The sequence below is a fragment of the Podarcis cretensis genome, assembly GCF_951804945.1.
Source record: "Podarcis cretensis genome assembly, chromosome: 15".
NCBI classification, from domain to species: domain Eukaryota; kingdom Metazoa; phylum Chordata; class Lepidosauria; order Squamata; family Lacertidae; genus Podarcis; species Podarcis cretensis.
In genome coordinates this window covers 29,436,481-29,464,105 of record NC_137185.1, presented here as the reverse complement: position 1 = coordinate 29,464,105, position 27,625 = coordinate 29,436,481, and the positions used below count along the sequence as shown (strand labels likewise).

The 27,625-nt window shown below is 51.2% G+C and overlaps 2 protein-coding genes across 4 annotated transcripts in view; one reads left to right on the top strand and one right to left on the bottom strand.

Annotated features, from left to right (window-relative positions):
- Positions 1-71: 71 nt before the first annotated feature.
- On the bottom strand, positions 72-18,874 carry RNF214 (ring finger protein 214). 3 transcript variants are annotated; one of them, XM_079955327.1, is made up of 16 exons: positions 18,724-18,874; positions 16,369-16,513; positions 14,256-14,790; positions 12,757-12,816; positions 10,065-10,205; positions 8,087-8,226; positions 7,309-7,377; positions 5,576-5,672; positions 5,184-5,272; positions 4,476-4,566; positions 3,555-3,653; positions 2,914-3,296; positions 1,706-1,841; positions 1,482-1,589; positions 1,209-1,304; positions 72-337 (listed from the first exon to the last, which is right to left on the bottom strand). In XM_079955327.1, exons 2-16 carry the CDS (start codon positions 16,503-16,505, stop codon positions 272-274), a joined length of 2,247 nt encoding a protein of 748 aa, XP_079811453.1. In that variant the 5' UTR covers positions 16,506-16,513; positions 18,724-18,874; the 3' UTR covers positions 72-271. The 3 variants fall into 3 exon arrangements, with proteins under 3 accessions (XP_079811453.1, XP_079811454.1, XP_079811455.1); XM_079955328.1 differs by lacking the exon at positions 18,724-18,874 and adding an exon at positions 17,974-18,132 and having other exon boundaries at positions 16,369-16,509; XM_079955329.1 differs by lacking the exon at positions 1,209-1,304.
- An 85-nt stretch (positions 18,875-18,959) lies between these two features.
- The window catches only part of PCSK7 (proprotein convertase subtilisin/kexin type 7), a 36,356-nt gene continuing 27,690 nt past the window's right edge, over positions 18,960-27,625 (top strand). The window contains exons 1-3 of the mRNA XM_079955326.1: positions 18,960-19,112; positions 21,403-21,909; positions 24,341-24,475. Of these exons, the coding sequence (XP_079811452.1) occupies positions 21,415-21,909; positions 24,341-24,475 (630 nt within the window). The 5' untranslated portion in view covers positions 18,960-19,112; positions 21,403-21,414. The remainder of the gene's footprint in view (positions 19,113-21,402; positions 21,910-24,340; positions 24,476-27,625) is intronic.

The window sequence follows — 27,625 nt, the reverse complement described above, 5'->3', positions numbered from 1 at the left end:
TAAGTGGGGAAAGGACAGGAAGCCGCAGTGGGGGGGGGGTCCAGACAGCAGCGACAGCACCACACACACACTGCATAATATACACACTTTATTATGAACTGGTATGTATACAGACTTTCTATACACACATTCCCTATAGAATAAAAATGTACATGTGTATACATGGCCATATAAATATAGAGCTGTAGAAATTCTGGGGGTGCCTGGCGTCTTGCTGGAGCTCTTGTCCCACCCAGGCAGAGTACCGCTGTTGTCCTCTTTGCACCGGTGGTCATTTCGGACTGGGACAGAAGGGACAAGCGTCGTTGGTGTTCGTCTGAGCCCAGAACTTGATGCACTGGAGGAAGAGGACAAAGCCTGCTGTTTCACAACCGCCTCCCACTGGGGTAAGGGGTGGGGACTAGAAGCGGCATTTGCACAGGGTCTTTCCCCACCTCCAGTAGCAGCTATAGTAATTGCCAGTTTATGCTACCACCTACTAATCTGGACCTAGTTGGATTCTCAGTGTTTACCCCTCCTCCGCAAACCAGGTTAAGGATCCTGTGTCCTTGAAACCAGCACTTCTTGAGAGCTGGAAGGCAGAGCAGACTCTGATCTTGACATTCCCTACCCTACCTACTAAGACCCTAGGAAGCTGCCTCCCCTAGGAGGGAGAAGGCCTTCACTCCATTTGGCTTATGGTGGGGAAACTCCTGAGTAACAGCAGAAGCAGCAGCTCTTTATAGCGACTAGAGCAGGGGTCTCCAAACTAAGGCCCCGGGGCCAGATAAGACTCGAAGGGACTCATTTATCAGGCCCATGGCGACCCCCGCAGCCGCCACCTGCTCTTGCCAGCGCTGCACTGCGCGGCTGCCTGCTTTGGGGTTGGAGGAGCACCGGAAATAGCTTGTGCACATGGGCAAGCATTATTTGCGCATGCACAAGCATTATTTCCGGTGCTCCTCCAACCCGGAAGTGTTCCGGAAATAGCGTGTGCGCAAGCGTATGGGCACGCGCTCCCCTGCCCTGCCACGCGATTGGCGCTGGAGACACTAGCCCAAGGCATGGTAAGTTTGCTGACCTCTGGACTAGAGCTTGAATGTGTGATGGCCTTACAATTTGCTCTGCCACAGCCAGGTGACGGAAGCCCATGGTGTGAGTCCTGGAAGGATGCCGTGCTGGGCGTGCCCCACAGGCTGCCTGTCTCTAGGGCACATCTGAGCACCCACCTCCTTGTGCAGCACATGGGAACAAGCCATGGGGTGGAGCTCGCTAGGCTGGACCAGTTTCTGGCACATCAGACACAGTTTGCAGGCCGCAGGAACCTGGTGGGCACAGAGAAAAGGGAGTGTGGCAACGAGGCTGCAGGGTGGCAAGTTAACGGGGGTGGCTTTGACCACCGGGCAGGGAGGGCTTCCTCTATAACCTCCCTCTTTCCCTGCACCCTTTTCCCAGGTCCAGTTCAGAAAGGCCAGGGAGGTAAGGAGATGTTGATGTCTTACCTGGGGTGGTGTCCCACTGTAGGAGACCTGAGCCGAGGGCAAGAACATGGGGTTGCTCATCTGCGGCAGAGGAGCAGGGAACATCGGGGAATGGATCCGGCCAAGAGGCTGCAGTAGCAGAGAAAGCCGGGAAGGGTGGTGGCGGTTTACCATCAGGTGACCCCTTGGCCCAAGCCATCCTCCCCACCTCGAGGGACCCAGCCCCTTCTTTCCATCCTGTTTACCTGGGTCCCGACAGCTGCCACCCGCTCCTGCTCAACCAGCTTGGCGGCCACCAGCTGGTTCAACTCCTCCATGGTCAGCCCAGCCAGAGTCCTTCGTGCGGCTTTGATCTGCTGCAGGATGTTGGTCAGCTGAGCCCTGGGGAAGGAGAGGGAGAGAGAGAGAGAGAGCATGCACTGGGTCAGTTGTTACAATGGGGGGTGGATGCTGCCCACCAGAGGAGGTGGGGTTATCAATATGCTCTCTCATACAATCTGATGAGAGGGAGAGGATCCCCTAAAGCAAGCCTGATCTTGGGGAGCAGCCCCTCCACCCCAAGTTCAGGCATCAAATCTCAGCCTCAAACCAAGCAGCAGCAGCAGCAGCAATCCAATGACCCCTTTTTCGCACAACAGCTGGAACAGGGCACAGCAAAGTCTGCTCCCTGCAATTCCCCTTGCAACTGAGGGTTTGGGGTCGACTGTGGCCTCTTCCCCCACATGCTCTTTATATGAAGGTTAAGAAACCACCCGGCTCCCCCAGGCAGCCCCTCTTCCAGGGGTCAGGCAGTCTAAGCTGGCAGCAGAGCTGCTCCAGAATGCATCTCTCTCACCACTGGATAGCTCAGATAGTTAAGAGAATGGTGCTGATAATACCATGAATTAGAATTTTATTATTACGGTCACAGACCAGTTCTGGGTGACTTACAATATCAGGAAAATCATAAAACACAATAGGAATACATTGAATTGCAATTGGGTATAACAGAGACAATTCAGATATAGCGGCAGTTAAAAAAATATATTAAATCTTGATCACTAAAATATAGCCTAAAATTATCATTTTAAACCTTAATCATTTTGGTAGCACAGCTTGTTCCCTAAGTTTTATGGCAGTCACACAGGTGATAATACCACGGTCGCAGGTTCAATCCCCATATGGGACAGTTGCATATTTCTGCATCACGGGGAGTTGGCACAGATGATCCTCAGGCTCCCTTTCCAACTCTACAATGCCCCTACCCTACCCTCACTCCCCCAGGCGACTGCTTGCAAGCTCAGCTCTACAGCACCCTCCCAGGCTGCCACTGCCACCCGCCCCAGGACCGCAAAGAGAACCCTCTGCGTTTCGCAGCTCCCTAGACGAGCGCTGCAGGTGAGCCAAGCAAGTTGAATCCCCAGCAGTTCCTGTTTCTCAAGACAGCTCTGACAGGCCAAGGAGCTCAACTCACTTGTTACACTGGGGAAATCGTGTCAGCAGTTTTTCCAGGAACTTCTCGAGCTTGTCCACGGGGGGCGGAGGGGGTCTCTGGAATTCCGGCGCCGCTTTGACTCCGCCCAGACCCGGCGGCGGTGGGAGCGAGGCGGCGGTGGCAGGCGTCACGCGAGGACCCGCCAGGGAGCTGAGGACGGGGCTGTTCCTGCCCTGGGAAGCCGTGGGCAGAGGGGGCGAGGGCTGGCTGGGCCTAGAGATGGTTGGGTTGAGGAGCGGGAAGGAGAGCACCCGGGGGTCAGCGCTGGGCATGACCATGGGCATGGGGACTGTCCCAATGGGGAAGGGCAACCGCGGGGCAATGGAGGAGTTGGGCTGGAAGGCTGGTAGGAGGAAGTCTGTCTGAGAGGAAGAAAAAGAAAGAGGGAGGGTGCCCGTTAGCTCAGAGTGACCACTTGCCAGCCCCCTCTTTGAAGCAGGTTTTCCTCCCGAGGTCACAGGGACTCCCCCAGCACAGCTTAGGCGCTGCAGCCGGGCCAGGCAGAATGAAGAGCTGATTTGCAACATCATTCCCCTCCTGTCTTCAGGTTCAGTTGTGCATGCCTGCCTCCACCCGCAACGAGACTGCGCGTGGACTTGGAGGGGAGGGGAAGTGCTCACCTCCAGGGGTGGTGGGGGCAGGGGAGGCGTGGGGATCTGTGGGAGGCTGCTCAGCTTGGCCCCGTTCCGCACCAGCTGGATGTGATCGTTGTACTGGTCCTAAGAGATGAAACGCACATATTCAAAACAAAATTTTAAAAGAAGTGTCAGAGTTATTATTATCATAATTTATTCGCCTTCTAAACCACCGTCTCAAGGTGAACTATAGCCCTCTCTAGGGAATTTTTTTTAATGTTTGATGTTTTATCACTTTTTAATTATTATTATTAATATTCTGTTGGGAGCCGCCCAGAGTGGCTGGGTATAAATAAATTATTATTATTATTATTATTATTATTATTATTATTATTATTATTATTTCATTTAAAACAGCTATAACAAAATAGAACATATACACTTAAACGATATTAAAACCCTAAGAGGGGGACATGAAAAGGCAGAGCCTGAAAACTATCAGGGATAAAAACAAAAAAAAAGTTGCAAAGAAGAATGGAAGATTTGAATTATTATAACCTCACTTATTGTTATTTGAGATAATTTTGTTTTATCTAGATGCAGGAGTTGTTAAAGGGACAGCTGAAGGACAAGCAATTTGTTAAGAAAAGCTATAAAGGTGTAAAATAAGCAGCATGTTAAAGGGGATAAATTGGAATATATCTGAGAGAGTGGGAAAGCAGGGGGGGGGGTTTTTGGAAAAACTGTATTAAATTAATTTTTATTCAGTGTTACTGAGTTACAAATTTGAAAATAAATAAAAACTATTTGGCAAAAAAAGAAGTAGAGACCCATTTATCCAACTGGAAAAGTCTGTTGTAACAAAAAATGTCTTCAGCTGTTTCCAGAAAGTGCAGATAATGGGATCCTGCTGTATCTCAAAGACTCCATTCCGGAATCTGAGAAGAGGGAGCCTTTTGCACTTACACGGACGCTCTCCTTGGTCATTCGTATCCTGTTCAGCCTCGTCTCCCACTCCTGCTTTGGCCGGATGGTCTCCAGCGTTGGGGGGGCTGACCTGCCCAGACAGAACAGCAACAAAAGAGCTTCAGCAAGGAAGAGACCCAGCCGAAGGGAGGAGAAGCACACACAGCTCCCTCTTTGCCTCCCTCCACTGAGCCTCTGAGCCAGGGAAGCCTCTTCTAACCCCGAGATTCTGTGTGAGGCGCTGCATACTTTCAGGTCACAGACGGGCATGTGTGATGTCACAGGACAGGTAGCAGCCTCCAGCACTGCAGAGGTACAACCTGGCTCCTACTCAAAGGGAAAGAACTATGGAGGGAAACTCCTCAACATCTGAGCTGCTCCCACTCCCAGGGCCAGTGCAAAGTGCCCAGCGAAAGAGAACCTGCAGTGAGGCTTCCTGAAAAGGATTCCAGGGCAGAGGCAGGTGTTGTCCTCACCAGAGGAGCAGCCCCTGGGCACCTCCTTGTGGTTTTTCATAGGGGAGAGTAGCAAAGGAGAGCTGGAGACCCTCCTCTCTTGGGTCCTACTAGAAAAAGATGGTGAGGTACCAGTGGAGGATGCAGAATGGAGAGTGCAAGCATCTCAATTTCGTCACCCCACCAGGTCAACCTACGAACCTCCACTGTGTTGCCTCTCCCTCCCTCTGCTAAGTCCTGGCCATGTACTCACTTGAGGTAGGTGAGGTGGAGCTCAGCTTCTTTCTCTGCCTCTTCCAGCTTCAGCACCAGCAGCTCCTTTCGGCTCTCCAGGGACAGGATCTATGCAAGAACAGAGGGTCAGGCCTGCTCAAGCTGACCTCACTAGGCTCAGGGAGGAGAAGCACTCAGCCATGTGGATCACAGCTCTCTGGGACTCCCCAAGCACAGGGCAGCAGTCCTGCAAGAAGCCCCTTCTCAGGCAGAAGCTGCTGCTCAGTGACTTCAAGGCACAGCGTGCAGAGCCAAGCAACAGTGCTGCTCTGCTCTCCTTTGGGCCTTGTGGCTCACATGGAATATGCTGTTTTCGTTGCAGGCAGCCAGAGGGTGCTCAGCCTCAAAGAGGGCTGCAGGGTGCCTGCCTACCTCTGCTTTCCAAGCCCGCTCCGTGTCCTCCAGAATCGACCGGCTGAACTCATCCTGCTGGTTCTTCAGCTTGTCCAGCTCCATCTCCCATACCTCCCTGGGGAGCAAAGAAAGAGCTCTGATTTAGGGTCCAGGAAGTGGAACTGCCCTCAAAAGGCTGCCCTCCCTTAATCCAGGATACAGGATTAATCCAGGATACCTCGGGTTATATACGCTTCAGGTTACATACGCTTCAGGTTACAGACTCCGCTAACCCAGAAATAGTACCTCGGGTTAAGAACTTTGCTTCAGGATGAGAACAGAAATTGTGCGGCGGCAGCGGGAGGCCCCATTAGCTAAAGTGGTGCTTCAGGTTAAGAACAGTTTCAGGTTAATAACGGACCTCCGGAACAAATTAAGTACTTAACCCGAGGCAACATTGTATTCCTGTTTCACTAAAGAGAACCCTCATTGGAGAGCCTCCGATCTGGCTGTGCACACATCCCAGCGGACAACGCAGATTCGTTAACCCTCCTCGCATCATCTTTTGGACATCCATTTGTAGCCAGAAACAAGGGTTTCCCCAACCCTTGCAAACCATGCTTGGGGGCAGAAACTATAGCCCAGGTTAACAACAATTCCAGATTGTCTGAACATGGAGTACAGTACATGAGAAGCTAAGAGCCTGGCTCCACAATTCACGATGGGGTGGAAGGTTCACAGGCTACGAAGGACTTGCCCACAAATTTATTGACAGCTGCACAAATTATTATAGCTAGGAAGTGGAAGGGGCAAGCAGAATATAAAATGGAAGAATGATATAAAGAGGTGTGGGATATAGCTATTAATGATAAATTAACATGTGCCATTAAGGTAAGATGGGGAATATGCAGGAGAAATGATTTTGAGGAGATATGGAGGGTGTTTGTAGAATTTGTACGGAAAGGGGTCAAACCATCGCAAGAGGTGTTGAAATTTTGGGACGTTGGATAGTTACAATGGAATGGTCTTGGTGGTGGGGTGCACTTTTTTATTCTTATTTATTTATGATTATTACTGTTTTATCGTGTTTTTAATATTCTGTTGGGAGCCGTCCAGAGTGGCTGGGGATACCCAGGCAGATGGGCGTGATGTAAATAAATCATTATTATTATTATGACTACTACTATTTTGTAAAAAAAAAAAATTTAAGGAACCTGGCTCCTGGATCAGACTAAAAAGGAGGTGCATCTAGTCTAACATCCGGTTCTCAAAGTGGCCAACCAGATACCCAAAGGCAGGACCCCACCTGCAGTTCCCAGCCATATTCAGTATTCAGAGGCCCACTGTCTCCTAAGAGTGCGGGGAGAACACAGCCTTATCCTCCACAGGTTTGTCTAAACCTCTTTTAAAGCCATCTGACTTAGCGGCCATCTTGCAAGAGCTACTTCCATTGTTTTAATTATGCGCTGGGCGAAGGATCTCCCAGCATTCCGCTTTATTGGATGGCTCCTCCGACTAGTGGCAATCTGTGAGAGGGACAAACCGTTTCTCCCCATCCCTTTTCTCCACACCCGTGTATCATTTTATGCAATAGTTTGATGGCGACATCAAACTGGCACAAGAGAGGGGAATTGAAGAGTCCTCCCCACAAGTGGGGACAGAAGGTCTCATGTGAACCACAGTCTCCTTGTAAGACTACCAAGAGAGAGAGAGAGACATGCAAAGGAGGGAAAGCACAGCAAAAACATTCTTAAGAAAAGGAAGAGGCCTACTTCTCCTCAGACTGCTCAGCAATGAGCGAAACGATCTTGTTCTCCTTCTCCTCTTGCTCTTTCAGCAGCCTGTACGGAAAGAGAAATGGGACATGCCGAGTTAATTCCTTGCACCGGGAAGGGATGGGGACCTCTGGTCCTCTGGATGTGGCTGGACTGCAGCTCCCATCGCCCCTGAGCATTGGCCATGTGGGCTGGAACAGATGGAAGGTGAAGTCTGACAGGGTCTCCATGCCTGGACCATAGGGAGCTGCATTTGCATCCACAGAGACCAAGGCTGGGTGGAGGAACCAAGTCACGACTCAGCCACACTCACATCCAGCAAGGCAATCTCTAATATCATTGTTGTCGCTGTTGCTATTATTTCCACGTTCATCCCAAAGCGTTCTACCAAAAATAATAAAAGCAGCTAAAAACATTTAGGAAAACAATAAAAGGTGATTTTCGAAAATGATACAAGATGGCACAGACTTCCGTCACCAGGCTGGGAAAGCTTGAGAGAACAGAAACGTCGCTTCGCAACTGTGCTTCCAGTTCCAACTGGAGAACAGTTGGGCCAATGGGATCTCCCGGAAACCATGACTGAGCACCAGGTAGCCTGCGGAGGGCGTGGGGTCAGCTGAAGTTGCTGAGCAAAAGCAGACTTGGTGAGAAGATGCAGATCAAAGGACCCTTCCCCACAAACCTGGCCAACCTGACATAGACTTGCTCCTGTTTTGGATTCCGAGCCAACCTTCAGAGCGGGCTAAGCATTGCTGTCTTTAACTCTCAGAAATACCTCCTGCCTTTCTCATAGAGCTTCTCAATTTCTGCCTTCAGATCCTGCTCCTTCTGCAAATACTCCTTTTTTTCCTTCTCCATCTTCTTCTTGGTCTCTTCCCGCTTAACAGTCACATCCTGAATGGCCTTCAGGATCTCCTAGAGGAGTGGGGAAAATACACCAAGTATTTATATTGGGCTTTCAGATCTCAAAGGTCTTCACATTGTGTTTTTATAAATAAATAAATAAATAAATAAATAAATAAATAAATATGCGCGCATGAAGGGGTGTGTGTGTGTGTGTGTGTGTGTGTGTGTGTGTGTGTGTGTATAAAGGTAAAGGGACCCCTGACCATTAGGTCCAGTCGTGGCTGACTCTGGGGCTGTGGCACTCATCTCGCTTTACTGGCCGAGGAAGCCGGCGTACAGCTTCCGGGTCATGTGGCCAGCATGACTAAGCTGCTTCTGGCGAATCAGAGCAGCGCACAGAAATGCCGTTCACCTTCCCGTCGGAGTGGTAACTATTTATCTACTTGCACCTTGACGTGCTTTCGAACTGCTAGGTTGGCAGGAGCAGGGACCGAGCAACGGGAGCTCACCCCGTGTGTGTGTGTGTGTGTGTGTGTGTGTGTGTGTGTGTGTGTATGTATGTATATGTATGTGTGTATATATATATATATATATATATATATATATATATATATATATATCTCCTACACCTTCAGCATCACTGTGTTACCAGGGTGGCTAACAAATTCAGATAAAATAAAAACGTGGTGTTGAAAATATTCAGAATAAAACACATAAACCCAACTACAGCAGAAGCAATCCCATGAAAAAGAAATGCAAAACTGCTACAACTTCTTTAAAGACTCCTGTGAGTATCACTGTCTTCATATTCAGTGAAGACAGTGTTTTGCCTAGGACCACCTAGCAAGTTCATAACCAAGATCTGAACTCGTGACATCCTGAATTACAGCACACTCTCTTAGCTGGTGTGCTGCACCATGGCACCACCCAGAATGTTCAAAAATTATCTTTACAAATCCAGGAACATAGAAAGTTGCTTTATCCCAAGAAAGACCATTGCTCCATCTATCGCAGTATCGTTGATGCTGATCGCTGTAGTGGTTCTCCAGAATTTCAGGCGCCCCTTCTAAAGACAATCTACTCTGCATGCAAAATACACGTTTTGAAGTCAGGAAAGCTGCAGAGTGCTATCCAAGGTACAAGAAAGTTTTGGACTAGAAAATATTGGGGTCAGATTCATAGCAACTTTCAGCACATTGCTATAGTTTTATCCCCTGCTTCTGTTAACATGGTTGGCATGGTCAACCACAGGAGGCCTAATCAATGTATTTTCCTAAAGCCAATTGCCCTCTTCATGGCTTGGCTTAAGTCTCTAAGAACACACACAGACACCTTTGGCTGTTTCTCACAATTGATCAACAGTGTCTAGAGTGGGAAGGAACAGAGAGCTCTCCAAAACAGTCCACTCACCACGGGAGAATTCACATCCCATTGCACAAGTGGACCTTTGCCCTGCTCACCGAAGCGTGGGACTGAAATTTAATAAGCAAACTCCACCGAGGTTTTCTTTCCACTCCATTTTGAACCCACCAAGCTAAGCAAGTCCGCCACCTCTGACTCTCCCATGCAAGGGCACGCTTCCCACTGTTACCACCACTCACATAGCAGGAAGTGCCCCTGCTGCACCAGAAGGTCCCACACTCAGTCTTTGAACCTTCTCTGTGATGGCAGAGGTAGCAGTAGCTGCCGCTGGAAGCTAGAGGTAGGACTTTGCTCTGCCTGAGTTGAAGGAGAGCCACTGTCAGTCAGAGCAGGAAGCCCTACTGGGCCAAGGGGGATCAACTGCCTGACCTGGTACAAGGCGGCAGCTTCCTGCCTTCTGTGGTTCTGCCCAGCACTTGAGACAAGCAGCCTCCCCTTGGCTCAGCTGCAGCGGAAAGAGGGAAGGCAGAAGCTGCTCTGGTTACCTGGTGGTTCTTCATTTCTTCCTCCCTTCGCTGCTGGAGCTGCTTCAGCTGCACTTGGAGCTGATTCTCCACCTGCCTCTGCTTATCTAGCACTTCCTGGTAACGCTCCTTCAGCAAAGCCCTCTCGGACATCATTTTATCCTGCCAGGGTGCAAAGAAGAAAGAAGTGAAAAGAGGGAGCCCTTTCTCCATCTTCACAATTACACCACCCATTGTAGAAACTTGTTCTCCCTGCACCCTAGAAAGATAATGAAGAGGTGGTAACCTGGAAATGGGAGGGGAGGAGTCTGTCCTGTTCTTGAACCAGCAAGATTTCCATTTCCATGATTAACACAACGCCAGGCCAACTTCTGCCAGGTCAAACATCTTCTTTGGCAATCACTCATAGCCGAGTAAGTTTGTCTTCCATGAACATGGTCTTAACAGTGAGTCCGTAAGTGACTGTGGAGGCCAATTCTGGATCCACACGTCTTTCCACAGTGGGGACATAGGTTTCTGGGCAGGAGTTGATCATGGTGGGGGTTTGCCAAGCGTGCCTTCCTCTTAGCACTTTTCTCCCTTTCGTCCTGTGTTTGAGTGTCTTCAAAGTCCATGACGCCTTTGGAAAAGGCTGTTCTCCCATTGGAGCACTCGCAGGCCAGTGTTTCCCAATTGTTGGTGTTTATACTACATTTTTTAAAAGATTTGCCTTTAGAAAGTCTTTAAACCTCATTTGTTGACCACCAGCATTATGCTTTCCATTTTTAAGTTCAGAATAGAGTAGTTGCTTTGGAAGATGATAATCAGGCATCTGAACAACATGACCAGTCCAACAAAGTTGAAGTTGAAGAATCATTGCTTCAACATGTGATCTTTGCTTCTTCCAGGTGTTTATACGTGATCCATGTTTCACAAGCATACAGTAAGGTTGGTGGTACAATAGCTTTGTAAACAAGCATTTTGGTTTCCCTGCGAATGTCCCGGTCCTCAAACACTCCACTCTTCAATTGGGAGAAAGCTGCAGTTGCAGAGGACCTCAGCAGCTAAGGGGGAGTTGTGGTTAAGCAGATGCTGGTAATGTTCTTTCCAGTGCAGTGCAATAGCTTCTTTATCTTTTAGAAGTGTGGTACCATCTGTTGAGCGTAGGGGGCATATGCCATTATTTATTGGCCCACAGATGGTCTTTGTGGCTTTAAGGAAACTCTTTGCATCTGAGTGTCGGCTAAGCGATGGATCTCTTGAGCTTTTGTATCCACCAAGCATTCTTTAGTTCTCTAGTTCTTATTTTAACCTCAGCCTTAGCGTTGGCATAGGGTTTTTTTTTTTTAGTGGCACAGTTTCTATCTTGCCAAACATATGAGGTGGGTCACCATGCCTCAATTGGGCACAGATTCAAGGAAAACATCTAGAGCAAACATGCCACTTGTCTCTATGCTTCCAAATTACCCAAGCCTAGAGCTGGGGCTCCCTGATCTATCCTTGGGACTACTGGGCTAGAGGAGCAGTTCTCTTAGCAGAGCAGTCAGGGAAGCAACCTGAACAATGAAAGAGAGAAAACTCTCCAACAGAAAGAACAGATCCACCTGCAAAAAATATCGGAACGAGGAGAGGTGACCCCCTTGTCCCCCAGCACCTGGTCATCTTCCCCCCTTGAAGTGCAGGGGATCCCAAAAAGGAGATTAATCCTTTTGTGTCTGACAGAGCTTTATTTTGAAGCAAATAGGTACATAAAGGTAAAGGGACCCCTGACTGTTAAGTCCAGTCATGGACGACTCTGGGGTTGTGGCACTCATCTCACTTTACTGGCCGAGGGAGCCGGCATTTGTCCGCGGACAGCTTCCGGATCATGTGGCCAGAATGACTAAGCCGCTTCTGGCGAACCAGAGCAGCGCACGGAAACACCATTTACCAGGTACCAGAGTGGTACCTATTTATCTACTTGCACTTTTAAACTCTTTCGAACTGCTAAGTTGGCAGGAACAGGGACCAAGCAACGGGAGCTCATCCCATCGCAAGGATTCGAACCGCCGACCTTCTGATCGGCAAGCCCTAGGCTCTGTGGTTTAGACCACAGAGCCACCTGCATCCCAAAATAGGCACATATGTAATTTTATTTGTATGCTGCCTTTCTGATGTTCAAAATGTGCTGAAGGCAGCTTACAACACAGACAAAAATTCACAAGTACAACGTAACAAAAGTAGCCGTATATAATAAATAAAACATAAAAAATACGCAACAGAATTAATGATTTCCACATAAATCACAAGAAAATCTATAATGAATAAATGAACTCTGCTAGATGAGGGCTGCATTTCTCTTTTTAGGCTAGCTTCAGCAGAGACATTCACAGGCCCCACCCCATCTATGCTCCATCCAGGCACACAGGAGTCATTATCAGTATTCAAGGACACATTCCAGCCCGGAGAAAACACTTGTGGGCGGTGCAATTGGGGGAGGGAGTGTGGCTTGAGGAGCATTTCAAAGGTCAGCTAGAGAATCCTGGAGGGCGACATAGGGCTCAGTCCTGCACTGGGCTCCCCTTACACAGCAGCGTCTGACCATCCACTATGAAGGCAGAAGTCATCAGGGATTGAGGCAAGAGCCCCCCCTCCCCCCCCCCCCGCTGCTCTGAAGGATCTGAGGCTGCCTTCCTGCACACTTTCTTACTGGAGGAAAGAGGGAGCTACACATGCAGAAGACAGCACAGCTTACCAGGCTCTTTTCAATATCCTGATCAGTGTTCACTTCCAAGTCAGCTGTTCTGAAGTCGGTCTGCAAAGGGAGGAGAAAGTTCAGCCTGTCAAAAAGGTCATGCGATGCATTTTGTGATGCTCTTTTGGATGTTACAGTGACAAGAAGCTCTGGTGAAGTCGCTTTGTGGGGCTGTTAAGTCGACAGGGCCCAGGCCATGCCTCCCCTTTCACTTGATTACCAAAGCTAATCTAAACAGAAATGCTGGTTGAGGTTGGAGGGGTTACGCACAAGAAGCATTTTGGTCAGTGATAGGAGCAAAACATGGCGGTCCCCCATAACCTGAGCGAAGAGTCCAAAAAATGCCATTATAAGAACACAAGAAGAGCCCTAAAGCTGGGTCAGGCCAGTGTTGGCCCATCCAGTCCAACCTCCTATTCTCTGAGCAGCCAACCAGATGCTCCATGGGAAGCCTGCAAGCAGCACCTGAGTGCAACAGCAGCAGCACTCCACCCACTTGTGACCCCCCAGCAACTGGAATTCAGAGGCATGCTGCCTACAGCAGTGGAGGCAGAACAGAGCCATCCTGGCTAATCCTCTTTTCAAGCCATCCAAGTTGATGGCCATCATCACTACATCTTGTGGGAGCAAATTCCAGAGTTTTAACTATGCATTATATCGGTGTCTCCCAAACTTGGGTCTCCAGCTGTTGTTGGACTACAACTCCCATCATCCCTAGGGAGCAGGACCAGCGGTCAGGGATGATGGGAAATGTAGTCCCAAAACAGCTGGAGACCCAAGTTTGAGAAACACTGCTATTTTCTGTCTGTCTTCAGTTTTCCATCATTCAGCTGCACTGGATACCCTCTGGGTTCTTGTAAGTCACCCTACTCCTTTTCTTGCACCATCATGTGTAATTTTATGCACCTCTATTATACTCTCTCCCCGCCCCCCATACTGTGTATATATGACTAAGCCCGAAATGTTTGGTTGCCATTTTCTAAGCACTCTCAGCTGTGTTGATCCAGATGTAACCCCCCAAAGCAATGGATGTACAGCGTAACACCCTATTAGGATCAGCTGCCAGTCAAAGAAGGGATGTTTATAGAATAAATTGCAAAGCTTATTAAGCTTGAACTAAAGCTCGTCAGCCAGCATAAATGCAACCTTTAGCCTTTTAAATAGAATTGCCAAGAAGTATTGCCATTTAAACTGCCACCATGAAGAACCCTACCATAGAAAATGAAAAAAGTATACCTAGCTGCTTCTTGGTTATTTCCCCCATTCTCCACCTTCCTCTATGCTAATCGATCAAAAACAATAAGAAAACCTGAAGGTATCCATATCATCTCATTCACTTGCCAAAGCAAGGAAGGCCTACCAATGACCTTGGTGAAAAAAAGGCCCATGCACCCTCCCCACTATGCCAATTTCAGTGTATGGTAAGGAAGACTCTCCATCAGACAGAAGTCTCTCCAAAGCACCCCACCTCCCGCAGCCTCCCTAAATGAGTACTTGACCTGCACTGCAATGTTCTGGGAGGGCTTTTGGAATGCGCCTTCTTGGTCTTGGTCTTCCCCACTTGGAGATACTGCCAAGGGCGTGTCTTCCAGATCTGGGCACCCATTCTGCCGCCTGCCGTGCTGCAAGATCAAAGACCCCAGCTCATCCTTGGAGCAGTTCAGGACGTCGCTGGTCTGGTCCATGGAGCAGTCTGCCTGTGCAAGGGGTGAAGCCACTGGTAGACTTTCCCCAGACAGAGAAGGTCTCTTTTCTCCAATGGCATTGTCCAAGTCGGGCAAAGGGAGCTCCTCGCTTGAGGGGCACGATGAGGGCAGCGAGGCAGCCTCAGTAAGGGGGCCAGACAAAAGCTCTTCTGAGGTCTCTTGGTCCTGGGGAACTGGCAAGGGCGAGTCATTCTCCGGTTTCCCAGAATCCTTTTCTGCATCTTCCGAGTGATCACCTTCCCAGCTCTCACTAGCTTTCGGATGGGTGTGATTGGTGGTGGCAGCCAGTGGCAGGCAATCGTCTTCGTGAATGGAAAGGTCACTTATGCTGTCCCAGAGAACAAAAAGAGAGAACAATCAATGCCCACTGCAAATTTCACCCAAGTATGCAACAAAGAGTGCTCAGTTACTCCACCTCACACACACAGGTACCAGGAAAGGGGAAGAACTTGCAAGCTACTTGCTCAGGTGCCCTTGACAAAGAGCCGAATGGCTCAGGACTTTTGTGGAGAAAGTCTTCAAAATGTGACAAAGGAATGCTCAGAAAGCAATTAATAAAAACCATACAAACAGATAAGAGAAGAGTGGAAGTGTTTCGGAGAATATCTTAAGGGGGCACAACATTCAATTTAACCTACACATAGGAGTTAACATATGAGCAGCAGATAAAACATCAAATAAAAGAAGATTTGAGTGGAAATGGGTGGAATATCAGGATATGCAGCCAACCAAGGTTTGCTTAGAATGCTACGGAGAGATGGACTGGGAAGTCCTAGGAAAAGGGATAAATGATGGATATGGTATAATATGTGTATATAAGTTGTTAAAAATGCATTAAAAAGAGAGATGCCTTCAAAAGCTAATACAGTACAGATGCAGTAATGCTGGTGCCACAATTGTAATTTTTTTTTTAATGTTTAAAAAAAGAAAGGAAAAACACACACCATACATGTCACTTATAAGTGACTCCATAATTGTTCACTCCTGACTTCACACCTTCAGTTAAATACTGACAACAACCTTTGAGTGTTCCAAGTGTTTCACATACATTATCTTAGCTGCGCATTTAAGCACTTGCCTGGTAGCTGCAAGAGACAATGAGGGGCTGAGCATTAACCATTAACATCACCTCTCTTGAGGAGTGATCAGTGATCTTGGAGAGATCTAAGGCACCACGCTTAAATGCCAGGTAGGGCTGGGGAAGAGGCCTCCCTGAGAGCACTGGGGAGGCACTGCCGGTCGGAGAACACGATACTAAGAAATAAACCAAAAACTTCTGCAACTTGGGAGGGTGTGGCTGGTTTGTCTATCTTGCACGGTGCTTTGGAGGCACATGGAAGCAAACACCAGAAATTATTGCTCCTTCTGAATGCCTCCCAGAACAGCACGGTGCACAATTAATAGCCACATGGAAAGGACAGCCATCCGTTAGCTCACTGTATACCCCAAAATCCTAGCAAAGGAGATCCTAGAGCCACATCTCGCTTTGCCGTTGTAGCATGCACAGCCTCTCAACCAAATCCCTAGATCAGAGGCAGAAAGGAAAGAGAACAGGTGTGGAAAAGCCAAGCCACCGCCAGAAAGAGACTGATCACACCTTAACAACAGAGAAGGATGCTCAGCACCGGACAGACAGCAACAGAGGATCAAAGCCACTGAAAAAGGTCTCTGACACTCCCTCAAATCAAACAGCTAGGCTTTAGCATCACTTCTCTCTGACACAGCAGGTACCCAAATGAGAGGGAACTCATATCCTGCTTCCTTGAATACCACCGTCCTGTGATCTGCTTGGAATAAGCTCCATTATTGGTGGAGTCATTTGGGCTCTGTTCTGAAGGCCATGGCTGTCCTTCCAGAGGATTCTGGACTCCCACTTGCCAAGCAACATTTAGTGTGTCCAGCTTACCTGAGAGGCAAACTGGCAAATCCTTTGGGAAGCTCAGAGTCACATGGGGCAGGCTGGCTGGCAGGAACACTTTCGCTCTCCTCCACCTCTTCCTCCTCCTCCTCCTCTTCATCATCTTTGGTTTGCTCAGAGGCCATCGCTCTCTCTGCAAGCAAAGAATCCAACAGTCACAACTGCACTTGGGACCTCAACTCGCTCTGGGGTGGTTCTCCTATGGCCAGTTAGCAGCAGGTTCCTATTGCAGAGATACGAGGCCAGTGCAGGTGTTACAGAGTGGGGCTAGAGGCAGCAGCAAGAGAAAAGCATCTACCACTACCACAAGAACAACCGACAAAACAGCACCCTACAACTTTGGGGTACAGCAGTGCAGGAGGCTGATCCTACTGCAGAACCCCTGGATTGCCCGAGAGATCCGGGTGTCAAACTCACAACACACATTACAGGATTTACAGGTGACTAGTTGCCTGTGTGAGAGCTGGACCATAAAGAAGGCTGAGCGCCAAAGAATGGATGCTTTTGAATTATGGTCCCATGGACTGCAAGAAGAGCAAACCTCTCCATTCTGAAGGAAATCAGCCCTGAGTGCTCATTGGAAGGACAGATACTGAAGCTGAGGCTCCAGTACTTTGGCCACCTCATGAGAAGAGAAGACTCCCTGGAAAAGATCCTGATGTTGGGAAAGATTGAGGGCACAAGAAGAAGGGGACGACAGAGGGTGAGATGGTTGGACAGTGTTCTCAAAGCTACAAACATGCGTCTGACCAAACTGCGGGAGGCAGTGGAAGACAGGAGTGCCTGGCATGCTCTGGTCCATGGGGTCACGAAGAGTCGGACACAACTAAACGACAACAGTTGCCTGTGTGGGCTCCCTGCTCCTAAACCAGGTTCCATCACACACAAAAAGAACAGGTCCTGGACCTGTTCCTTGCATAGCAGAGGGATGTGCTTGCAAAACCCTTTCCTTGGCAACTGGGTGCAGGGACTTTGCTGCTGCTTCTGGCTCTATTTTTACCCAAACTGTCAGCCCAACAGCCACCAGTAAAGGCCACTTGGGCCTCCAAATCCCAAAGGGCCTGGGTGCATCTGAGTGCAGGATTTGGCAAGCAGCGGTCCAGAGGATCAGGAGATATCCCCCAAGTCTAATCAGATTTAAGCCCCGAGGGGAGCACAGCGAGCTTCCTTTGCAGCCCAGGTTGAGAAGGCCAGCTTCAGGGGGAGAGGGGGGAAACTGTATCAATTAAGCCTGCTCTCCCGACACAAGATCCGGATGCAAAATACGAGGGAGAGGAGGAAAGAGAAAAGCTGTCTCCCTTTCAGAATATCACTTTCCTGGGGATGCGGGAGGGTAGGGGGAGACCTAAACCCACCCACCCCAATAGGTGCCAACTCCCTGGGGCCCTGGGTGCCCGAACACTTAAAAAAACATCTAATGAAAGGGCCGGGCACTGGCACATTTCGGTGCCAGGGCCATCCACGCTGCATGGCACCACGGCCCCGGGCACCCACGGTCGCGGGGCCAAGTTGGCACTCCTGCACCCCCCTTTGCAAAAATGCTCCATGGATGTGGGGAGACGAGCCAGGGGTTACGGGGACCTTTTCCGAGACTTGCCGTGCTCCGCGCTGCCTCCGGTGTCCGCCGCGACTCGGGCCTCGCCTGGGACGCTCAACTGGCTCTCTCGGGGGGAGCCGGATGCGGCGGCGGCGGCCCGGGACGAAGCGCGGCCTGGTGGCGGCAGTGCTCTCCTTCCCCTTCCCTCCCTCCTCCCGCCCCGCCGAGGAAGCGCGACCAAGAGAGAGGCCCGGCCGGCGCCTCTGCGCACAGCTCCCCCTGCCGCCCCGGAGGGAAGGAGGGAGCCCCCGAACCACCCGGAGCTCTGGAAGGAGGTGGCGGTGGGTGGGGGTGGGATAGGCAGGAAAAGCAAGTCCCCCCGCGCCCGCAATGCACCCCCAACCCCCAGGGACAAGAGCACTCCTGCAGAGCCAGCCACCAAACACACCACCACCCCAAAAAAACTTCACCTGGGGGGGCACCTGCCCGCCACCATCGCATGCTTTCCCCCATTCCCGCTGAGCCCCGGAACCTGCTTGCCCGGTGTTAGAAGCAAAGGTGAGGAAACCGAGCATGTGCAGAGCGCCGACTTCTCCCCCCGCTGCCTCCGCGCTCAGTAAAAGCAACCGGGGAGAGGTGGGGACGGGGACCCTCTCTCCGCACAGATCTTGCATGTGGCCCTGGAGAAAAAGCGCCGCTCGGTCCCCGGGAAGGGCCGCCGGAGACGCTGCCCGACGGCCGCGCTTCGTTCGGTGCCATTTGGGGGCGTCCGCCTGACTCTTGCCTCTCCAACCACTCGCACTTACTGCGGCGCCAGCAAATTCCCTCTGCACCCTCCAGAAAGCGGCGGCACTCGGTGGGTGGCTGGGTCGCTGCCCGGGACGCGACCCCTCTCTCGCGCGCCCTGGAGAGGCTTGGGGCGCAGCCCCTGCAGCCCACCGACCCGCCCTCCGGCTTCGGGGACGGGCGCAGCCGGGAGGGAGGGCCGACGGGGCGGGCTCCGGACGTGACGCGCCCGGCCGTGGCGCCGCCTTGGCCGCCCCCGCCGGATCCGACCTCGCTCGCTGCTGCTGCCTTTGCGCGGAACCGGGCAAGTAGCAGCAGCAGGAGCCGGGCTGGCAGCTGCGTCCCGGGGAGCGAGGCCGCTGCCGCCGCCTGCGCCCGGACCCATGCGCCCCGCTCCGCCTCCGCCGAGGTAGGTGCAGCAGCTGCTCGGGATCGCTCGGCGCGGCTTGCCTGTCTCCGCGCCCGGTGCTCGCTTGAGCCGATCCTGGCGGGCCCAGCACGATACCCGCCTCGCAGCTACGGCCGGGGACCGTCCGACTCCCGGGACGCGTCGAGGCCGTCGGCTAGCAGCCCCGGGGAGAGACCGGGGTGCCGCCGATGTTGCTGGGTGGGCCACACCCCCAGCACTTGCCTTCCGGGGGCGCCTCGCTTTGTGGCCGATGCTTGTAAGACTCCCTCCGCCCGCCACCTCGAGGGGGCCGGCTAAGTACGTAGTAGAAATAGGGCTGCATCCAGAAATTCCCGGCTTGACAGCCAGCCTTGCCCCCGCCACTACATACAAGATCCCCCCCCCCCCCCGCTGCCTCCGCTGCCCTCCCCAGGTTTCCTCCTGCTCCTTTCCCTCTGGGATCGGCTGACCGGCTTCCCCATTGTTAGTGCCTGTTTGTGAAAGGAAGCCAACCCGGTGCCAAAGGAGCAGGCCCGTCCCAGGACTGACTTGTTGGGCTGCCACTTCCACCTTTGGGTCTTCTTTCAGGGCTGGCACAAGGGAGCTTTCCTTCTGCCAACCAGTCACTGGCAATCTTGGTGGGCAGGTGCAGCTCCAGGTGCCAAGGTCCAGGTGAGGGCAAAAGATGGAGATGAAAAGCACAACTTGCCAGTTTTTGGAGCTACATCAAAATCCAGAAGTTGGCATCTGGTTTTGATGCCTCAGATCTTTTGAATGAACTTTGACTAGACTCTGGCCAGGACAAAACCCTTGGGTTAGTTGAGGCGACCAGTTTCTGGGTAAAGGGACCCCTGACTATTAGGTCCAGTCGTGACCGACTCTGGGGTTGCGGCGCTCATCTCGCTTTACTGGCTGAGGGAGCCGGCGTACAGCTAAGCCGCTTCTGGCGAACCAGAACAGTGCATGGAAACGCTGTTTACCTTCTCACCGGAGTGGTACCTGTTTATCTACTTGCACTTTGACATGCTTTCGAACTGCTAGGTTGGCAGGAGCAGGGACCGAGCAACGGGAGCTCACCCCGTCACGGGGATTCGAACCGACCTTCTGATCGGCAAGTCCTACTCCTGTGGTTTAACCCACAGCGCCACCCGCGTCCCATTGTTTGGAGCTGCATCAAAACCCAGAAGTTTGCATCTGGTTTTGATGCCTCAAGTCTTTTGAATGAACTTTGGCTAGACTCTGGCCAGGACAAAACCCTTGGGTTAGTTGAGGTGACCAGTTTCTGAGTACCTCTCTCCAAATGGATAACAGACTCCTAGGAACCAAATGCAACAGACTATGAGTTGCCATCTTCAGGCTGTAATTATGCAAATTAAAGTGCTTTCGACTTTGGAAACATTTGAACTTTGGTATAGACTTCTGACCTCATCTGAATGGATCGCCTTGGTAATGCTTGCAAGTTTCATACAAACATAAGGTATATAAAATACAGCCTCTGTGGCCTTGTTTTGCTACAAGAAGCCTCCAAATTAAGTGATAGAAATCTGGAAAGTATCTATTGGGAGCAGGGCACTCTCTTGGCAACATCGCCTGTCTCTCATATTAGTCGAGTTAATAGTTGTTGCTCCAGTTAATCCTTTCTTCACAACAGCATCTAAGATAGCATCCCAAAAGTTGAGTCCACTTTCAAACCAGGACACCTGCTAGATGAACCAGCAGCCATGACTTATTTTTCTTCTTGCATAAATAAAAGCCAGCAGACTCATCATAGGTCTTTCTGGAGTTGTAGCAGCGGCAGCTTCCTGGGCATAACATCCACTCAGGCGTATTTTCTCCCAGGCTGTTGTCCGTAAAGTAATACTGTAAAGAGGAATTCTCCCTCACCTCCCTGCTGCTGAATCGGAGGAGGAAGGGGTTAAGAAACAGTATTGCAGAAGCTGAAGTCAGACAGTGTGTGAGAGAAAGAAGATCAGCTGATGAAACATTAACTCGCCTGACCTCCTTTGCAGCCCAGGAGCCAGAAATGCTCTCCTTTAGTAACCATTCTGCCCGAGGAAAGGTGAGATTCCCTAGCTTGACTGCTGTCTCTGCCCCCATTCTCTCCCCCCCCCCACTACTACAGTAATACCAAATAGGAAATCCATTTCAGTTTCACTTTCTACAGGGTGTTTCTGCTTTCTGCACTCACGGTAAATGGGTTTCAGCAGGGGTTTGGGGCAAAGTGAGTCCCTCTATTCTTCCTGGGGCTGGATGCAAGCCAGGCATAGGGGAAAGCAGGGGGGCTGTTCTGACCTTGCCCTTGCCCTTGCAGTTCGCCTGTCGGATGCCGCCCTGGAGGGGGACAGAGCCATCATGGAGAGCGATGATGGAGGCCGCACTGCATGTCCACATGTGCCTTTGGCTGATCCCGGCCTGGATCCCTTTGCTGTTGCCAAATGGATTTGCCTGTGGAGCAAAAGTGCCGCGTGGGGCCGAGCCCTGCCGGGCAGCCCAGTGCCGTGGGGAGCTGACGTGGGCGGTGCATTTGACGGTGCCAGAGGCTTCCTCTGAGGAGGAGCTGGACTGGCGGGCGGAAGAACTGGCCAAGGAGGCCGGCCTCGTGAACATTGGCCGGATCGGGGAGCTCAGAGGCCACTACCTCTTTGGCTACCAGCTGGCAAACCCACCGGGCCTCAGCCTGGAGGCCATCCAGCGGTCAGCGGAGGCGGTCTTTGCACAGCACGACAGCGTGAGGTGGCACGCTGAGCAGCGGTTTCTGAAACGCTCCAAGCGCAGCTTGCACTTTAACGACCCCAAGTTCCCGCAGCAGTGGCACTTGGTGAGTGGGTCCCCTGGCTTTGTGGGAGGGGCAAAAAGACAGCTTCCAGCTGATGCCCAGGAACTCTGGGTGAGGCAGAGGAGGAGTCAGGTGCTGTTGCCCACTTCCAAGGGCACTTTCCCCTTTTCTTGCGAGGAATCCTATTCGGAATAAGGGGATTTCCCTTTTAAAAAGGGAAACTTTGACAGCTATGCTCCTTCCCCTGTAACCCTCTAGGCCAGGAGTCAGCAAACCTTTTCAGCAGGGGGCCGGTCCATTGTCCCTCAGACATTGTGGGGGGCCAGACTATATTCTTTTTTTGGGGGGGAATGAACAAATTCCTATGCCCCACAAATAACTCAGAGATGCATTTTAAATAAAAGCACACATTCCACTCATGTAAAAACACTGATTCCTGGACTGTTTGCTGGCCAGATTGAGAAGGCGATTGGGCCGGATCTGGCCCCGGGCCTTAGTTTGCCTACCCATGGAATAGTGGCTCCCTTCCTTATCCACCGTCTTTCTGAGGCTGCCACAGAGTGCGAGAAGCCATGGTGCACTCAATATCAGGAAGGTGAGATAACTTTACCTCAAGGTCTAAGTAAGGGAAGCACATAAGAAAATACCCATGCTCTAGGCCACAGGCTTCCTCAACCTCGGCCCTCCAGATGTTTTGAAACTACAGTTCCCATCATCCCTGACTACTGGTCCTGCTAGCTAGGAATCATGGGAGTTGTAAACATCTGGAGGGCCGAAGTTGAGGAAGCCTGCTCTAGGCAATGTCAGACTACAACTCCCATCAACCCCTGGACAATGTACAAGGTTGATGGGAGTTGTGGTCCAGCAGCATCTGGAGGTCCCCCTCAGGTTCGCCACCCATCCCATTGCAGGGCAGCAGTGCCAGCTTGCCCCCGTAAGCATGGGTGCCTGGGGCCATGTGGCGTCGTGTGCCGGGGCCATGTGTGTTACGTCGTCACAACCCCAGCGTGCTGATGTCATTTGAGCATGTGTCGTGGCACGGTGATGTAGTGCATGCACGTTGGGGACATGGTGATGTAGCAAGCATGCACCTTGTGACATGCATTTGCAGCTGCGCCACACTTTATGAGTGCCTGCCCCCGCCATTTTAAATGTTATGGGAGCCAGGGCACCCCCAGCTTCGGGGACTCGGCACCTGTGTTTCAGGGTACATATAATGAGCCCCAGTACTTGAGTGAAATCAGGAGGTGGCCTTTGAGCTATTTCCTTGCTGTCTACTCACAGGAGTGGGCAGCAGAAAATCATACAAAATGAGTTGTAGTTACCGTATTTTTCGCTCCATAAGGCACACCTGACCATACTTTGGCGGGGGGGGGGGGAATTCAAGAAAAAAAATATTATTTAAAGGGAGCGCTGAGCAGAGCCTGTATGCATCCCAGGCTCTGCTCAGCGCTCCCTTTCATGAGCCGCGTGGAGCGTGTGTGCGGCGCTTGCAGGCTTTTCCCCGAGGAGGGAGAAGGGAAAAGCCCCCAAAAGCCACACACACACTCCGCGCTGCTCTTTAAAGGGAGCGCGGCTCTTGGGGGCTTTTACGGGAGGTGGGGGAAGTGAGAGAGCCTCGCTCTGTCCCTTCCCCCACCTCCTGCAAAAGCCAGGGATAGCCGCGCGAAGCCTCCCCAGGGCTTGTGGGGCTGGCGGGGGAAGCCCGGGTCCGTTTGTCCCCAGCCCCAGGGACCACACATTGGCTCCATAAGACGCACAGACATTTCTCCTTAGATTTTAAGAGGAAAAAAGTGCGTCTTATGGAGCGAAAAATACGGTTCCTCTTTATTATCAGAACCATGATTGGAACAGGAGTGTCAGGCCTAATGAGCACAGCAACCCATCCCTGGTAGGTTCCCCCCCCTCCATGAAACAGTTGCCAAGACTGAAGGTCCCTGCCTCTCTACACCTGCCTGTTCTCTCCTCTCTAGGGTTTTTCCCCCAAGCAATCAGAGGCTGCACCTATGTTCCTGCCTTTGCTCCTCCTGTTTCATGCCTCTTCTGGTCCTGAGAGACCAGCGGGGAGGGGAGCTTGTTGCAGCAGGAGAGGAGGAGACACCCATGTTTCTTCACCGGCCTGACTCATCTGTGCCTCATCCCACTCTCCTGCTTCCACTTCTGCCTCTGATTCTGGACTTCTCTCGGCCACAGACTCTCCCTGCTCACTAAGCCCTGTTACTCTTCCACTGCCAACACCTCCTCTTCCCAGTCTTCTCCCTATGACCGCTCATCATCATCCCACCACCATTCCCTGGACTCTGAGCCTTCTTCCCTTGGGGGCTCCCCAGCTGGTTCCTCCCACCGTTCCTCTGCATCCAACCGGTCCATGACATCTGCAGCCAACCCAGGATCTGCTCCTGTGTGTGCATGTTGGCTTGCCTCTTCGCTGTGCCTTCTGAACGTTGTGCCTCCCTTCTGTCTCCTGGCCTAGAACAACCGCAAGAGCCCCGGGATGGACATCAATGTGACGGGCGTCTGGGAGAGGAATGTCACTGGCCAGGGCGTGACGGTGGTCGTGGTGGATGACGGGGTGGAGCACACCATCAAAGACATCCAGCCCAACTACGTGAGTAGCTGATGCCACCACCTTCACTTTGGGGCACCAAGCTGCCTGGGCTGGGCTTGGAGAGTTAGGACCCAGCTGGAGCCTTAGAGTAGGGCTGGGTTACATATTAATATATCATCCCAACCTGGTTTGAAGTCCATATTGTGATATCTGTTTCATACCTGGCAATGTATTGCGAATCATAGTGTGTGTGTGTGCTTATGCAAAAATCGCAATGTGGGGAAAAGCGTGAAGCCAGCCAATGTTTCTACAAAGCTCCATCCTTATTGCAGACATTGGACTCAGCAACATTAAATTTTTTTAAAAAGTGTTTTAAATGCATTATAACACTGCGACACCAGATGGCGCTGTAGAGTTCGATCCTTCGGCAATGTGATTTTGCGTTACAGTGGTACCTCGGTTACAGATGCTTCAGGTTACAGACTCCGCTGACCCAGAAATAGTACCTTGGGTTAAGAACTTTGCTTCAGGATGAGAACAGAAATTGTGCATTGGCGGCGCGGCGGCAGCAGGAGGCCCCATTAGCTAAAGTGGTGCTTCAGGTTAAGAACAGTTTCAGGTTAAGAACGGACCTCTGGAACGAATTAAGTACTTAACCCCAGGTACCACTGTATATTGCAATGTTTAGCTGGTGATATATCGTGATGTTGAAAACCAGATATCGCCCAGCCCTACTTTAGAGGTGCGAGAGGCTTGCCTCTGAGACTTGGCTGGGCTGCAGAAGAGGACACTTGGCCTTTAAGACTCAACCATCTGGATCCAGCAGGCAGCAACCTACCTGGCTTCCGTTCCGGAGCCCCGTTCACATCCAGAAGCGAATGCAACCCATGTCTGCGCATGCGTGGGTTGCGATTCGCCACTTCCGCGCATGCGCACGACGTCATTTTGACCATCTGCGCATGCGCGAGCGACGAAACCCGGAAGTAACGCATTCCGTTACTTCTGGGTCGCCGCAGAGCGCAACCCGAAAGCGCTCAACCTGAAGCACATTTAACCCGACGCGGGTGGCGCTGTGGGATAAACCACAGAGCCTAGGACTTGCTAATCAGAAGGTCGGCGGTTTGAATCCTCGCAACGGGGTGAGCTCCCGTTGCTCGGTCCCTGCTCCTGCCAACCTAGCAGTTCGAAAGCACATCAAGGTGCAAGTAGATAAATAGGTACTGCTTCGGCGGGAAGGTAAAAGGCGTTTCCGTGCGCTGCTCTGGTTCGCCAGAAACAGCTTAGGCATGCTGGCCACATGCCGGCTCCCTCGGCCAATAAAGTTAGATGAGCGCCGCAACCCCAAAGTCGGCCCCGACTGGACCTAATGGTCAGGGGTCCCTTTACCTTTACCTTATGACTGTATAAAAGAACAAGGGAGGCATTCGTGGTGAATTTCGGCACCTCTTTTTCTAGAAAAATAACACTGGTCACAACCCACATTTCCTGCCCTGTCCTGTTCAGCTTCCTCTTCGAAATGGAAGGGGGCAGAGGTTGTGACTCTGACTCAAAGCACCCAATGGTGGCTGATGGCGGTTTCCTGGGCGTGCCACAGATTACCCAAATGCTTCTTATCCTGAGCCCAGAAGCAGCACCTGCTGCCTTAGATCAGGGTCTTCCGATGAGGTGGAAGCTGATTACTTACCGTATTTTTCCTTCTATAACACGCAGATTTTTTCTCCTAAAAAGGAAGGGGAAATGTCTGTGCGTGTTATTGAGCGAATGTGTGGTCCCTGGAGCCAATTGGTGCAAGGGGAGGCAAAAAAAAAGCAGGCAAAAATCAAACTGCGTCTCCTTGAAAAGAGGAAGCGGCTGCTTTCCGGCATTCTGCCTCAGGGTCTTACTGCCCACCCACCTCTGTTTCCTTGCTGTGTTTGCTCAAACGGAACAAAGAGCAGGGAAAGCCCCTCCCCTCCAGGCAAGCAGAGGGGAAAGCTGAAAACATGCAGGAGGGAGAGAGAGAGAGAGCGCGCGAGCTGGCTGGCTTGGGTGGGTAGGTGAGGGAAAACTTTTGCCTTCCTTTCCTCCCTACCCCTTTCCTGCATTCTTAGCCAGCTGCTTCTCTGCACACCCCTCTCCTGCTCCTTGTCCCTTCTGTGTTTTTCCTTCCCTCCCCACTTAAAATGTGGTTAAAAAGCATGGATCCACATGGATCCTCAGGATCTTTGCATTGGGTCAGCCCAAATTCACCATCAGATCACATAGCATGTCCATGGCTACAGCCTGCCCCCCCAAAATCACGCACCCACTGTTGCCTGGGGCTGCAATGGTGCAAAAACGTGGTTAAAAAGCATGGATCTACATGGATCCTCAGGATCTTTGCATTGGGTCAGCCCAAATTCACCATCAGATCACATAACATGTCCATGGCTACAGCCTGCCCCCCAAAAACCACACACCCACTGTTGCCTGAGGCTGCAATGGTGCAAAAACGTGGTTAAAAAGCATGGATCTACATGGATCCTCAGGATCTTTGCATTCAGTCACCCCAAATTCACCATCAGATCACATAGCATGTCCATGGTTACAGCCTGCCCCCCCAAAATCACGCACCCACTGTTGCCTGGGGCTGCAATGGTGCAAAAACGTGGTTACAAAACATGGATCCACATGGATCCTCAGGATCTTTGCATTGGGTCAGCCCAGATTCACCATCAGAGCACATAGCATGTCCATGGCTACAGCCTGCCCCCCCAAAATCACGCACCCACTGTTGCCTGGGGCTGCAATGGTGCAAAAACGTGGTTACAAAACATGGATCCACATGGATCCTCAGGATCTTTGCATTGGGTCAGCCCAAATTCACCATCAGAGCACATAGCATGTCCATGGCTACAGCCTGCCCCCCCAAAATCACGCACCCACTGTTGCCTGGGGCTGCAATGGTACAAAAACGTGGTTACAAAACATGGATCCACAGGGATTCTCAGGATTTTTGCATTGGGTCACCCCAAATTCACCATCAGATCACATGTCTGTGGCCACAGCATGAAGCACAAAAATCATACATCCACTGTTTCATTCAGAATGTTTTTTCCCTTGTTTTCCTCCTCTAAAAACGATGTGCGTGTTATGGTCAGGTGCGTGTTATAGAGCGAAAAATACGGTAATATTCTACAGCCTTTCAAATGTGCCTGTTGTTTTTGCTTTTAATTTATTTATTTGTGTTTT

What these genes read in the sequence shown, in the direction of transcription:
- RNF214 (XM_079955327.1), bottom strand. Translation starts at nt 16,505, where the DNA reads ATGGCCTCTGAGCAAACCAAAGATGATGAAGAGGAGGAGGAGGAGGAA. An exon ending in AGGATATTGAAAAGAGCCTG is followed by an intron (nt 10,206 to 12,756) that starts GTAAGCTGTGCT and finishes GCACCCTGGCAG; the next exon opens with GATAAAATGATGTCCGAGAG. An exon ending in TGACCAAGGAGAGCGTCCGT is followed by an intron (nt 3,654 to 4,475) that starts GTAAGTGCAAAA and finishes TTCATCTCTTAG; the next exon opens with GACCAGTACAACGATCACAT.